Source organism: Anticarsia gemmatalis, chromosome 19 (assembly GCF_050436995.1).
Source record: "Anticarsia gemmatalis isolate Benzon Research Colony breed Stoneville strain chromosome 19, ilAntGemm2 primary, whole genome shotgun sequence".
In the NCBI taxonomy this organism is placed as follows: domain Eukaryota; kingdom Metazoa; phylum Arthropoda; class Insecta; order Lepidoptera; family Erebidae; genus Anticarsia; species Anticarsia gemmatalis.
Genome location: NC_134763.1, coordinates 10,830,450 through 10,846,574, shown reverse-complemented (window position 1 = coordinate 10,846,574; position 16,125 = coordinate 10,830,450). Strand labels below are relative to the sequence as shown.

At 33.4% G+C, this 16,125-nt stretch overlaps 1 protein-coding gene across 1 annotated transcript in view; it reads right to left on the bottom strand.

Moving 5' to 3' along the window:
- Positions 1-16,125, bottom strand: part of side-IV (sidestep IV transmembrane protein) — a 269,014-nt gene that overhangs the window by 23,181 nt on the left and 229,708 nt on the right. The window contains exons 4-9 of the mRNA XM_076126889.1: positions 7,119-7,254; positions 5,134-5,342; positions 4,609-4,719; positions 1,860-2,063; positions 1,203-1,354; positions 147-288 (exon numbers count right to left, since the gene is read on the bottom strand). Of these exons, the coding sequence (XP_075983004.1) occupies positions 147-288; positions 1,203-1,354; positions 1,860-2,063; positions 4,609-4,719; positions 5,134-5,342; positions 7,119-7,254 (954 nt within the window). The remainder of the gene's footprint in view (positions 1-146; positions 289-1,202; positions 1,355-1,859; positions 2,064-4,608; positions 4,720-5,133; positions 5,343-7,118; positions 7,255-16,125) is intronic.

Below are 16,125 nucleotides of genomic sequence, written 5' to 3'. Positions count from 1 at the left end.
CACAAGCAAAAAATTTTAAACCATAATTATGCAATTTTAAAAGGACACATATCTTATACTTATTAAAGTGAGATAAGTCCTTTTAAAATAGCCCATTAATACGTTTTCCACAAACAAAGTACATTGAGACCAGCATCAATACTCACAATGCACATTAAGCCTCCATTTGTCCTCTATCGCCGAGTCCTGTATATGTTTGTTCTCAGCGCGGCACGTCAAATATTTACCATCGTCCTCAACGCCCGGGACTAAGCTGAGCACGCTGAGTGTCTCGTTGTTCTCGGAAAACTGTGAAAAGATGCGCTTTAGATGAAATTGCATCGGATATTGTTTGCTCTGAAGTGATTGCGATGCTCGTGATTTAAATAAAGAGGGTTTGTTGGGTTTAGATCTTTATTTATCGTAGTTGTTTTTAGTTTTGGATTTATCGTTGATGGTGATGCGTTATTATAGTTTAATAGCTTAGTAAAGAGTCTTGCATGCAATGCAATTCAAGGTTCTGCGTAGGTATACAAAATTCAAAATTAAGAACATCAGTGACCCGTACGCATATGCAATCGATGGTGGCCTGTTTGATACAGCTGCTTTATTTTTAAATACATAGATTTATTAAATACAATCAAGATAGATCGTGAATACCAGGCTCTGTGCTAAATTGTCAAACTAGGCATATTTGCATTTTATAACAGTTTTAGATATAAAAAGAATTTTTGAATTGACTGTTGGTGAGCAAATCGCTACTACTGCAGCTGCCAAGGGGCCTTAATTCCTACACGGAACAAAGATCTGTGTATCTAAAAGTAGGTCTAGAGTATCCTCTTATGTAATCCTCCCTAGAATGGGATAATAAAAATACATCTATTATTAATAAAGGCCTTTTTGATAAACTGTCATCGACCCGGTGTCATTTTGATGAGGGCTAACCGACCTCTATTAAATAATGCACATTTTTTCCTAAAAATATCCCGGCGTGAAAAGAAAAGACTTAATATGAAGAACTACAGAGCGCAAATAAGATTCGTTTCTTCACATAAATATATTAAGCTCGAATACTACTAAGCAGTTATCTGGTAGCTAGAGACTTTTGAACAAGCTTATATTGTAGTACAACAAAATCTCATAGATCCTTTACCGAATCTTTTATATACGATTTGCTATAACAAATTCTGCATCAAAGTATCAAGTAGTTTATATCCACTTACATTCTTAGCCATCCTCTTCAATTGTCTGTTGTTCTTCCACCACGTGACGTAGGCTTCGGGTCTTGAACCTGTCGTCTTACATTCAACTTCGTACCTCTTGTCTGCTGACACCTGCTTCTCTTTCGTTAGAATGTTTACTGATATTGGTTTTACTGCAACAAAGAGATTCAGTTAGTTGTGTAATTTGAAATATGATAAAAATTCATTTGATCATTCGGAAAGTCATATTTTTTTAACTTTTGCGTTGCATGATTAATATATAATAGGATACGGAATTACCGTCAACAAGCATTACACCTTGCTGCGACCACGGCAGTGACCGTCGAAACGTTAGGCATTTCGAGGTAAAATGCGTGTTCGCGTTAATTCCCGTATCCTACTTAAATCATTCGGAATATCTCGTTATCTACATTGGTAACAATTGTTTTCACGTTAACATTGAAGTTTACCTCAAAATGTTAGGAACTTAATTTATTTGACCAGCAATGAGAAAAAGTGCTCAATAACTGCTAATAAAGCTCACATATCTTGCATCAAAACAGTTCTAGAAGGACAACTAAGTTCCCAATTCATTTCGAGTAGAAAAACAGTGGCAGCAGCCACAATAATAGGAAACTCACACTTGAATACAAATAGGTAACTACAATATTTACTTACAATTAATATCCAATATCAGCACTTTGGTCTCAGGCTGTGCTAAGTTTGTATTGCTAGCTTGGCAGACAAGCCTCGCGTTGAGATGTTGCCGGCCAACATTAGGGAAAGTCAGCGTGTTGACCGTCACGCCGTCCGGACGCTGCTCGTACGAGTCGTCTATCACTACGTTCTCGAGGTACCATGTCACTCTCGGTCTTGGACGACCTGGGGAAAGAATATTGGTTGTTATTATTAGGTAGATTGAGACAGAATAATGTGATATAAAAAAGATTCCGATGAATTGAGAACCTCGTCCGCTTCTTGAAGTCGGTGATAAATATCATGAAATCCAATAAAAATGTGCTTTAATAGATTTTTTGTTTGGTATAATTTAAAGTGAATCAAATAATTCGTAAATGAAAACGAACAAAATATCAGTTTTTATTAAAACGAGTTTTTATCAGAAATAGCTGAAACAAAAGCATGCCTACCTGTACCTAACTGTAGTAAAAAAAGATCATCGATTTCATAAAAAATAAATTATATTAATTCAAAACTTACTTTGACTATTATCATACCAACATAAACTAAATTTCAAATCCATTGTTATTGAGTTAAATTTATTAAATTGCCCTAAGACTTGAAACTATAGCTTACCAACAAAACCTAAGCCCATTCCACATTATTTCAAATCAACACCCGTCTATATCAGTCCTACAAAAGCAGAAATCGACACATGAATAAAATATACCTAAAGAAAATATCTTCAGGGTACGTTGATTTACATAGCTTCTTATCCGTCCTTATCCTGCTTCAAATACAGGAACGTTATTATCGTCAAACGTAGTACAAGCAGCTTATAGTTCTTTGATACCGAGATGTGCCATTACAATGGATTCTGTATTTGCACTTTATCTTGCCATGAGCAGAAGTGAGCTGTGATAACAAAGGGATTTTTTGTTTAATGCTCTTTGGTTTAGGTATTTGTTAATTGTTTGTTTTGGTTGGAATTATAATAAGTTAAGTTTTTTAAATGTTAAGCTGACTTCCTAACTGTTCGTAAATATATAGGCCACTCATTTATCTATTAGTAATAGACAATATTTGACTAACTTTGTGGTCCGAGCGCTAGTGTATCTGCCTGGTTATCGTGAGATTTTGGGTTCAATGTCCGAATCAGATAAAATCTTACCTGGTTTCTTACATTGATTCTTTGAATATTCTCCATAGTTAGTTGTTAGTTGGTAGTAGGAAGTTTAGCAAAAAGCGAACCAAGTACTAAAAATGTGAGACGTCCTATATTAGACCAGCATAACAGACTTTAAAGTGGGGTATTTCGGCACGCTTCTGTTGATACCTTCTCGTATGAAATTTATATAAAGATATGCAATATTAAACGCGATTGAAAATTAAAGGTTAGAATGCCTTATTTGTTCACCCGACGTTTCGATCGAATTACATCGGCTATGGTCACGGGCTTAAGACCCGTTACATTGTAATATTATTATGTGTGTAAGTCGCGATAGTTTAAAATCCTTAAAAGACAAAATTTACAAAAAATTAACATTGTTCGACATCCCCATCAGTGTCATGCACGGATTATCGTTAAAGAGATTTACCGCTATTGATGTCATAACACCATTTCTCATCAATTCCCATCATTAACGCCTACGACGTCTGTTTGTTTATCATTTATGGGCTATTGTCTCCCAAATTGTATGGGGCTGGAATGTTTTATTGTTTAACACTAAGGCTACAATTATTGCCTTTAATTGGTCGGCTTTTTTGATTTTTTGTAGAAAATTTGAAGGCGCCGGTTCTTTTGTAATATGGTCCTTTATAATCGGTTTGTTTCGGATTAGAACCACGTCGATTTCTTTTTATAATGCTCAAGTCTTTTATACACGAGTTATAGAGAGCAACCAACATTTTTTTTTAAATGATTAGAAACAATCAATTTGCACAATATAGGCGATGAATTTGAGACCTCATGATTCAAAGTCGTATGCACTACCGCTCAGACAATAATGACGAAATCTACACAAAAAAAATCAAAACTAAAACAAGTCACTATAAACACATAATTAACTTTAATTTTCACCAAATTATCGCCATGAAAACTTTTGACCCACTTTACGAAAACTTCCCAAAATCCCATTTAAACGATGTACCTCAAAAAGTTTTGAGTAAAATATTGAAACAGTTGATTTGAGGTCAACATCATTATTCTTATTGACAAATTATCGTTCGATCATAATGCCTTCATTTTTCTTTCGAAGCTGTTACGGGGTGATAAATTTGAAAATAATTTTCCTATTAATATAGTTGGGCTATGAATATCTTTATTTTTTGTGTTTTATCACAGTCATTTGTTTGTTATTCTTCAAAGGAAAACTGCATTGAGTAAACTGTAGTTTTGTAGTTAGAAGGTAGTGTGATATTCAGGATTCTGTATTTAAAGATAAACACAACTGTTACCAAAAATTTCTGAAGAATTATATTTTTATATTTTTGACAACTCAGTAGAGAGCTTTGTCATGCACGATTTATCTAAAATAAAGTATATATATGTTTCTGTGTATGTCTAAAATAAAGTAGCTGTAGCAAACGGGAAACCATCCACAGCAGTGACTGATGTCTTAAATTCTTAATTATTTTGTATATCTCTGTCAGCCGCGATCCTTGCATTCAAAGTTCTATATCAAGTGGTTGGACTATCGGTTTCTGCGACAGAAGCAGAGTAAGAGTAAGGTAGCTTTAAGAATCTTACCTCCTTCAACTTCACATATTAGAAGTACGTTAGAGCCTTCGTTGTAAGGCTCCACTAGTTTCGTCCTGTCTCTTCTCTTTGCGTCGAATATCGTTGGACGATTTGGTGGTACTGGGAACAAAACAGATATAATGTTAATTAATCTAATCAAATGTAGTATTTGCTTCATTTACCTGTTCTTAAATGTGTTAACTGTTATCTGCTAGCTCTTCACATTAGCTCTTTGCTTTTGAAAAAAATTGCATTGTTTTTAATTCAAATGCTAAAGTTCAATACGGCAAAAGTTAATAATAAATTTGTTGGAACATTTTTGACATTCGGAGTTTTTTACACCCTATATGAATGTCACAATACGTTAATGTTTGTCCAAATACGTAACTCTATTGACATTGAAACAAGGATAGATTTGTAATTAGGCAATATCTGTTACTCCTATACATATACATAGACATATCGATATTCATATGATTGAAATCGGCCACTATCTTCAATATAACATATTATTATTAAACAATCCATACTCACTTATAACAGTAAAATTAACTTTCAAATTTCTAGTAGGACTGTTCTTGAAGTCAACCCTGCATCTGTAGACGCCAGCGTCGCTGGCTATCACGTTGTCAACCATGAGGACAGCAGGGTTGGCGCTGCCGCGGAAGAACGCTCTGTTGCCGAAGACTGTAGGGGCAGACCAGAGTTTCGGCTGGTTGATGGAACGGCCTCTGATGTCGTAACTGTTAAGTAGAATAAAAGTATTAGAGTTTTAAAAACGCTGCTTAGGTTTTTGAAAACCGCTGTGTCAGTAACAATAGAATATATTTATGTCTCGATAGCTTTGCGTTCCGGTTATTTAGAGATTAGAAGAGAAACTTGGAAATTGGTTTTCAAGTTATACATTAATAGTTGGGACGTATAACCGACATGACCAGTGAGAGGTCAGGTGCAGGACCTAGGCATGAAGGTCCACGACTTTAACTTCATAACTTTGGGCAATCTCTGAGAAATTCTTAACAGAAAATTCTCAGAAAAGACTTTTTGACCTCACTTAGGATTTGAATCGGAGACCTCCTGCGACGCGCCACAGAGGCAATCGATACTTCCATAATATTACATCATAGAATTTCAAATAGACTGAATTTCTATAATCCTTAAGAACAAGTCGCCCAAAATAATTAAACTTTAAACCACATTTTCAGTAACATTACATTTTAAAAATCCCTTTGCGGCCTTAAATATCCGGCGGAAGTAATGAGTGTCTCCGTTGTGACTAAACTGTAGTTAAAACAGACTTAATGAAGTTTGTGCAGTAGGAAAACCTCTTTCTTTCAAATTTATGTCAGCCATTTAAATATTTATGGGCAATTCTAATGCTTTAGTTGCTTTACATTTGCAATGCAGTTTTCGTGAGGTTTATTTTGTCTTTATTATGTTTCGAGTGAAATAGTTCTCACCGTGTATGATTCTCGGGCTTTTCTAAGTCGCGCAATTCTCTTCCAAATCTCTCGATTCTCAGAAGTACCGACCATACAGAATCACGCTACAGTACCAAGATTATCTACAATTGGAAACATCGAAAGTTTGACACTTATAATGTAATGCAAAAATAGTTTCTACGACGCCCGCTAGAGGCGCTGAACCGATTGTCATAATTTTTTTTTCGTGGTAGAGAATCGTGGTACAGATTTGCCAATGATAGTTTCAAGTACTGGCAAAAGTTTTAACGAAACACGGTAAAATTGTTGTATGGAAATTTAAAAATGCATGGAATACAATGTATTTTTGTTTAGTATAGGTAAACTTTTGCAACACGACTAATGATCGCAAAACAAAGAATTGTAGACATGCAACCGTAATCAGTGGTAAGTTTAGTAATATTAAACTGTCAGGTTCTAATTTAGTTGCACTGTTATATTGTAATCCGTTTGGTTAGTTATTTTTTGCTTTGTAAATAAAGGTTAGAAAGTAGATAACGCCACCGGTTAGAATACAATTGTTTAGGTAGTGGAGATTACATTTGCATTGCATATTTATTATTTAATACATATAAAAATAAACTTTGACGAAATTTTGTCTGTGGTTACAAAAAAGCTGTCAGTTATAATGATGACCACGATTCGAGAATGAAATATGAAAAAATACATTTCATCACGTAGTCACAAGCTGACCAAAATGCATGTTCGCATTAATTCTTGTACAAAAAATCGATAAACGTTCAGCTTTCCAATAAACATATATTTTAAATTAACTATTCAATATAGAAGTGTCTAACGGTTTCTGAGGTACATTTTAGCGGTAGTTTATCTATTCAATACATTATTTTTATATAACTTTTTACGCTATTCAATAGATAAACTACCGCTATATGTACCTCAAAAACCGGGGGTACCTAACTTATCCCATAGAAAATGACAAAAAAATTATAAAAGCAACGGTCAAAATTCCACCTAATAAACTAACCAACACTTATTTAGTAGTCGTGATAAAGGGTCTTGTAGTATAAAATCTCTCACCTGTACAAAGGCTGGTCTCCATCGGACTCCTTAAACCAGAGCACCATAACGACATCGTCGTCTGAGTGCAGAGGCTGGATGTCGCAAGGTAGTGATGCCTTCTTGCCCAGGACTCCTTGCACGTCTGATGTTGGCACTGTGGAAGAGAAAGGAATTTTAGAACAGAATTGATTTTGGCTGTGTATCACGTATGGTAAATGGTGGTTTGGTGGTTGAAGAGACCAAAGTGGAAGTTTATTGCGACTAGTGATCATCGGTATTTTGTTTGTACATTTTCTACGAGACCTCGTTGGAGTCATTGCAAATTCTAATTTTAGGACATACTCATGTCTTGATCACATAATACGGCTAAAGCTGTTATAAATCGTAAAAATATGATCGTTTTTTTGAATTCCACTTAACAAATTTGGCCAGAAAAAACATATTTTGTTATAAGTTATAAATTATTTAGAACAAAAACCACTTTCTCTAAAAATATAGCAGTGCAATACTACAATAACAGTTCAAATTCACTGTAATCGTAGTTCAAGAAAAATTCCATATCACAATTCAACCGATACATTGTATAATCACATAACTACCCTAATACCTTTTACTCTACCACGCAAATACCAACTGTAGTACCTAAACATAAGGTTTAAAATTGGTTGAGTATCCACTTGTACAAATTGTTGTATCCCCGACACGCTACTTGTCGAGACGGTCACGGGGTTTTGGAGAAAAGGTACAAAAACGTTGAACATGAACATTATTATTGAACATGCTAGCGCGATGTGCTAGATATGATTTGTTTATCAAAAGAATGCTTGTTTCTATTTTATATTCCGTGGTTTGTAAGGTTTGAACTTTGAGTTTACGTATAAGGCATGAAGGCTTTTAGTTGCTTAATCACAATTAAAGGTCCAGACCTACATACGTCTACGTTCATTGCTATTCAAAAAACTAATCTCAACTGGCATGGCAATGTTAATGGGATTTCTATATGTAACTAACTCAGAACGGGGTTGAACGAAGATTAAATACAATTTGAAAGCAGTTACTCAAAGACGATACTATTTTTGTTATAAAACACAAAATTATTTAGTGTCATTTCATCCTCATCATCCATAGTTGGTATGTTTTTATTTCTAGGCTTCAACATTGTTTCAGAGTTTTTGTGTCATCGTTTCGATTGCTATTATAAAAATAAGTAGCTTTTATTATCAAATAATTCCGCCATCCTTTCACTAAGCCCATTTTAACATAATCGTAGCACCATCAAAACGAAACTACCAACTAAAATCGAAATTTCAAATCCTCAACTCATCTAATAATCATAAAACGCCCGTAAAATCACAATATCAAAGCCTTACAAAGGCTACAATGTATCAGGAAAGGTTTTAACTGAAAGGTGAGGCTATAACTGAAGATTAGCGATTAAATCTCCGATCACTGATTTTACAGTTTCATTAAATTTGATAGCTTAGTTTAAAGATTAACCATTGTTTTCAGATTGAATAGGTAATGAAAATTTTCTGTCATGAAAATTTCGCAATAATTAGGGCAATGTCTCAATCGTGTTTTTACTTCCAATTTAAGGAGGATAAGTGTTAAAAGTGCCAAATAAAAATAATATTTTTTAGGAATACAATCAAAAATATCTTCTAGGATTGAGCGAATGAAGCAAAAATGATTTCACAGGTTAGTAGCTACCGATGTTACTAACATATTTTTCTTTGTTTTCCATTCACAAATATTTCATGCCTCTTTTAAAGCGTTATGTGGTGGTAAATGACTGACTATATAAACTACAAAACTTGATTCTTTAAACATCTGATTATCTGCCTAAACCTTCAAACGAAACAGACGCGACAAAAAAAATATATACTAGAATTTAAAAGTCATTTATTTTACGAACCTAGTTTCTTTACATCCTCAAACTAGATTTAAATTTTCATCCTAACAGCACCCTTGCAAATCAAAGTGTTCACTCGATTTCACATATCGGCGATAAAGTGAAAAGTTTTCGTGTAAGCGGCCGCGAGCCAGCGTGTTGACCCATTTACTTCGAGTAACGTCGATTCACACTATGTGATACTTTATGACCGGTTATTAGTGTTCGCGTCAAACTTTTGTGTGACATTTATGATTTATTAATCGAACTATAGCACGATTTTGTACTGTCAGTACTATCGAATCCTAAGAGTTTGACATTTAAAATGTACTTCAAAAATTGTTCCAATGAAAACCCTCTATATTACTGATCAGTTAGATGAAAGAAGGTCAACTGTACACCTTTAAAGCCTGCTTGATACATCTGTGATTATATATTACGCATCTAATAGCAGGTGAACTTGTAATCATTCCCAAATGCTGTAAACTATGACTAAAATGCAAGCAACAGTATAAATTTTAATAGTGATTGACAATTTGTGTTGGTAGGTGACATATATAATAAAATATAATAAAAGCCATCGCGTTGATGCCAATAATGTTACACTTTTCCGAATAGTGAAATAATAGTTATTTCGACAGAAGTATTTTACACCACAACACAAACAATGTTTTAGCTTTACAACTGTACATTCCTGCTCAAACTATAAGCCAATTTTTATCCGAAATCCAGCAACAAAAAACACAACACATCCCGAAAAATCCAGATTATAAAAACAACCGAATATGAAAGCAGATAAAACCTTAAGGTTCGATAAAATAGAATAATTTAAGGGTAATAAAAGCCGGATATCCGGGCACATAATGTTACCGAAATCAGTGGTTCGACAACCAAGCACGTACAACCGTTCGGTCCTTACGAAATTCACGTTTATATTATATTAAAACTTATTTTTATTAAAGCTTATTTCTATTCACGGTTGGTTTTTCTTTTATAAGTATTAACTGACGAGGTTTCGGGTCTTCCAATGAAAAATAAAGGGTGGGATGAATATTTCAACGTGTTCTTATTTTTAGACGAAATCCACTTCTTATGTGAGTTTAGTGACCTTGTCTTTTGTGTTGGAAGAATCATAGCAATGGAAATTACAGTAAACATTATCGTGCAGTAAAACTGTTTGCCATTAAATAATACATTGTGTGAAGTAAGTAATTTTTTGTATATATTTGGAGATGTTCAAACATTGTGTTTGTATGGATAAGGGCGAGTTTAGTTTTGTCTCGGTTACTGTTTTTGTTGCAGTGAAGTGAATATACACAGAAAATTAATCTCGGCGGATTAGTAGTTGCTTATATTTAGCTAGCCGAATCAGGAATACGCAAAAAATCCATACTTAAACTCACACATGGTCATCTGATTTCAAACTAAGCAGAGCTTGTACTTTGTTGTTCATACAAACTGATAAAAATTGTATTATTTTTTTCTCGTTCACAAAATAGTTTCTCAAAAAGCTAAACTACAAAAATCACACGACTCAAAACAAACCAAGCTCCAATTACCATCTAAAAATACCGTTAACCTTACCACATAATCATGCCGTGTGTAACAACACGTCGTAGGAAATGAGCAGTGAGGAAAATTACCTCCCTTACGTTTTGGTCCTTACGTAACAGTCGGCCAAAGATTATTTATTGCACGAACGCCTTATCGCGCATTTATTTTATAATTTGATGTTTATTATAGAAAGTAATTCACGCGATGTGTTCCTGAATTATGGCTTTCGATTTTGTGAAGTTGTTTTCTGATATTGCTGTTGCTGGTTTAATGGTTTGTTTTATTGTTTTATTTAATGTTTATAATTATGGTTTTATTTTGTCAAACGGTAAGTCCCAAGGCGGGTTAACGTTAAGTTGGCGGCCTGTTGTAAAATCTGCAAATCCATCAGCTAAATTTCTTACAGCATGTTTTTCAGAAAGAAAACATGCTGTGTCGGCGTTCGTTAACGACAAGATAAAAAACGGTATATATATAGAGATAATATTTACATGTATTGATAATTGTATGCTAACACAAAACCTATTTAAACGTGTGTCAAGATGTTGTGCCCTAGGATTCTTAAGTTAGTAACAACTATCTATAAATAAGTGTAATTTGATTTTATTATAAACTGTTTTATTATATTGCAAAAGAATAAATAGAAAATAACTCTATAAGTCCATAAAAACAAAACTCAATAACATTTGTTCTGTCTCAAAAATCTCTATCCAATTCACTAAGACTAAAGAAAAAAAAAATTTTTATTTGAAAACGTAACGAGTTTATATGAAACTGTGATAACTTTTCGGACCTCTTGTTCCAAAAGAAATTGAGTTAGGAAAAGAGTCGAGCGAACTGAATTTTAAAATAATTATGTGCCTCGGATCGCCAAAGGGTGGACCACTGGTATCTAGCGACCCCTTTAAAAATTCTTTAATTCAATTTTTGCAAAGTTTTTGAAATCTTTCAAAAGTGCCGCACGATCGGATTTCAGAATTATTTTTTTGAAGATATTGAAATTCTAATACAATGTTCAATATTTTTTCTTACTTGAATGTTTATTCTACTAACTTACGATCTTGCTTACTATTTAATTTAACTCGTTCTGTAGTAGACAAATTAAGATTTTTTTATGTATGAAACGTAGAACAAAATTTGTTAAATATTAAAAAGGTGCTAAACATTTCCTGCCTGTTTTAACTATATCTGTTCAAAATTTCATGAACATAGTTTAGCCATGAAAGCCTTACAGCCCGAAAGGTTTTTGTACTTATAATATATTTTTATTTAATACCTAGATAATCTTTTGTCTGTGCTTTTACGCGTCGGATACGCCTAACGCAACCTCCACGATGATATAAAACGAAGCTTAGCTCTTTATTCTTCCTACTTATTGCCGAATAATCTCAAAAAGCCTACATATAACATCTAAGAACCGACAACACAATAATAAAAACACAATAACGATATTTCTCCACCCATTTCCTCGGCAACCAAAATCCGACTAATCCGTAAAAGTAGTATATTTGTACTCAACACGGAAATCGAATAAACACCTACTTCTATAGATAATCTTGTGTGGGAGCTTCTATAGTTGCTTGCCTACTTACAATTCGCCTACGTCGATGTTTTTCTCCTTCATTGAAGGTATTGTGGTGTTATTTATGTATTATAGTAATACTAGTTGACCAATGTGGCTTTGTTCACGTACAATATAACTTTAAAAGGAGTACGATAAAGCTTGAAATAAAATTCATCAAAATTGGTTCAGGAGTTTGCAATGACGGTGAAACAGGCAGACAAATAAATATACATACCTTTGCATTTATAAAATTAGAATGGAGTGAGGATATAACATATTCTAGTCCTTGGGTAATTTCTGTAAAAAATAAGTAAATTCGTTTGACCTTGCTTTTCATATTCTCCATGCGAAGTATCATCAAAATAGTTTAAGTGTTAAAGCCACGAAAGCGTAGCAGACAGACAAACTTTCACATTTTAATTATATCTGTGGAAGTATGGATATTATATTATAAACTTTGCGGTGTCACTGTTCATGCCCACACGATAAATTGGTTCTGTGGTCGACCATTTGATTTATTATTTTGGGAAAAATATTACAAGGCTGTTGCAATTTGAATTGTTGATTTTAAGTATTACTTACGTGAGCAATTGTTTAGAGTGAATCGAAGTACTTCAGCAGGTATGAGACAAAGTGAAAGCGAAATATGGAACCAAATCAGATTTCGTTCGATCGTAATTCAGATTTAAATATTTTTAATTAATAAACAACAAATTAACTGCTGCCTTTTCTAAATAATGATTCCTATCTCCTTTTATTATAAAACTGTTGTTATTTATAAATACATTATAATAGCAGTATTGTCTCCTTTTTACCAATCTTACGAGTATTTATTTACAAGCTCAAAACTGAACACAAACGAAAAACACTATCAAGAAAGCAATTCACCCGAAATATCCGTAAATGGGTTTGCAAGTCGCCAAAATCTACCGACACTTGGAAAGCTAGAAGCAAACTTGGAACCCAGTAACCATTACAGAGATGCAATAAGAGTGTACTGACCCAATTCACTTCAAATCTCCACAACGAACAATTCTAGGAACAAATCGAAATACAGCTCTATTCAAAGTACTAGATTATAGGCTATCTGAAATTCAACTGATTGAAATCTTAGCGCTTTCGTTTTGGGATTTAACGAAAATGTAAATAGGTCACGGAGAGATTATGTGAGATGCATATCGTTCGAATAGTATAAATGTGAAAGATTGTTTTGGGGGATGTTTGTTAGTGTTTGACGTAAAATCTATTGTATTTATGGATCTTGGTGAAATTAGTAATGCACTCAAAATATAACATAATAATACTTTTGACTTTGGCTTACTCTTTCCAATGCAGAATTAAGTAGCATATTAGGTTATATTGAAAGCATGAGACTGAAAATGACACAATCAGCGTAATGATTTTAGATATTGTCATCAAAATTGATACTTGTAGATCAAAAAAAGCTTTGTGCAAGATTGATCAACAATAAATTCACTTATGCTTTACTCTTTCTTTTTTGAACTAATTATTCAATGTAATTGTACTGTAAACTTCACTTCTAAAGAAAATACTATAGAGGTTTATAATAAAATATAAGTTCCAGTAGAAACCTTCATACAAACTTGCCAAGAACAGTTGAAGTCAAAGTTAGTATTCCCACTTTGAGCACTAATTTTTATTTCAAAGATAACTGGCCTCAAAGAGCCGCAGATAATTTAGAACAAAATGAAATAAAAAAGGTAAGGCTTGTTACACATTAATCGTTATAGCTGAGCGACATAGTAAAATATGTGGATGTGGGCATCACAAACCGCTCGGCTGCCGCATTTTATTGACTGTTACCGACTTGGCCTTTCGTAGTTCGTACCTGTATTGATCTAACAAAATTTGAGACATATGACGTGACAGTGAATTGAACCAGAACATGTTGAATGCTGACAAGTGTAGAGAAGTCTTCGTAGCGGTTTTAATGATTGATAAAATTCAACAGTATTTGACATAATATTATAATTCCACGGATTTTAAGCGCGATAGAAAATACCATTTTACGATATCATATAGGTGTTTACCCAAAGTTTCGATTGAATTACACCGACCGTGGGCAGTGAGTTATAACGTAAGTAGTACGATTCTCTACAATCGTAACTGTCGAGTATCGAGAGCTTGACATTTTAAATGTACTGCCAAAATTGTTCCTACGAAGCTCGCTATAGGCGCTGATTAGAGCTAAGAGTTTATCGTGCAAAATTTCTCGATAGCTAGCCGGTTGTCGGTAGTCGATAGTGGTAGAGAATCGAGCTACAGGTTAACAAATATAAATCGGCGAGGCCTGTTATGTGCGCATCAAGCCTTACAATTAACTTTGACATTACATCAACAGAGTCTAGATGTGACCTGAAGAACTTTATAGACATTTTAATTTTATCCAAAAACTTGTTAATGGCATTTCGTTGAAATTTCGAGTGTCTGATTGTAATGGAATTTAGCATTCGCAATAAAAGACAAAGTACTCAGTGATAAAGAAAATTAGTTGAAGAAAGTTTTTATTGTTTTCTACGAGTTGATCTGAAAAGTTCTTTTGCTGGTTTATTGCTGTCAACGGGATTTTGATTCGGATACTAAGTTATGATTGTGTCGAAAATTTTATCGTTTATAGATTAATTCTATCAATTATAAATTAATTTTATTTATGTCGAATAAGAAGACGATTGATTGATGATTTTGTAAAGCTTAAAATTTTCTTTAGATACACGTTGCCCATATATTTGCAGCATGTTTTAAAATACTCGTTAATACACCAGCATTCAGCTGCATTCTGTGAGACTGAAAGCTGACTCCAACATAGTTGGAAGAAAGGTTAGGTTGCTGATGAAATATTTTACAAATTCGTTGTTACCAATCATTTAAATTCGTAAACTTTTCAATTATAACATCATATTCTTAAAAACACTGTACCTATGATATTTTTCATTGCATTGAATTCAACAAGAAGTTTGTAATTAAACCATACACCAAAAGTAATTCACAAACCTGTTTCAATTAAGGCACTTAACTAATAAGTGTACAAACAATGAACAAAAGAATGCATTATCTTTAAATTTCAAACATCACGATATTGTATTATACAAGGTGAACGGTTATGTCACTGTCAGTCGTGTAGTGACAAGGCGACATGGAGACCCTTTCAGTTTAGAAACCATCCGCGTTTGTATATTATGAGATCATACAGAGTTACGAATGCTTTGGGTTTAATTAATTAATGTTTACGAATAATGTAAAAATGATTTTCTTTAGATATGTTTGACGTATGTCTCAGAGAACACGATAGTATTTTTGGACCTCAAACGTCTGATTTACATTTAATTTATTACAACGTGAGCAAGAGTTTGATGGAGACAAAAGACAAAAAAATCAGATGTTTCCATACAAATATAGCAAGCAGCAAGAAACACCCCAAAAATTTCAACCAGTCAAATGTAAACAAATATAAAAATAAGACATTAAATTTTTAAGAGACCCCCTTTGGAAATTGATACAAATAGCACAAAACAAACACAAAAATAATCCTAAAACAGTCTTCTTTAACTTCTTATGTTTAGAAAATGACGAATATTGTATCAACAAAAACGACTTACAATAAGTTCCTTGAGGCAATAGTTATTGTATTGATACATATTACAATAAAACATATTCAGACAATTGCCAATAAACTTCACTACAAGTTGTCTGATTTTTGTTAGACATTGTATTGGTTTAGTTGAACTGGAACTCAAGTACTATTAGTATGTTAATGTTGAAAGTAAGGTCGAGGTCATCGTTATATTGACACCTGAGCATTAATTTTTAGTAATAATATTGTAAAAAAAGTCCAACAAGACGTAATCTTCTCTCTGAATAACAACTGTCAAAACGCCAACCCAGTTTGTTGTTAAAGTAGCTGAGTTCATTTGTATGTTTGGAAAAGTCAACATAAAAACGTTATACTTATTGCAATTATGAATCGGGAATTTATTACCTACCTACCTTTATTATTA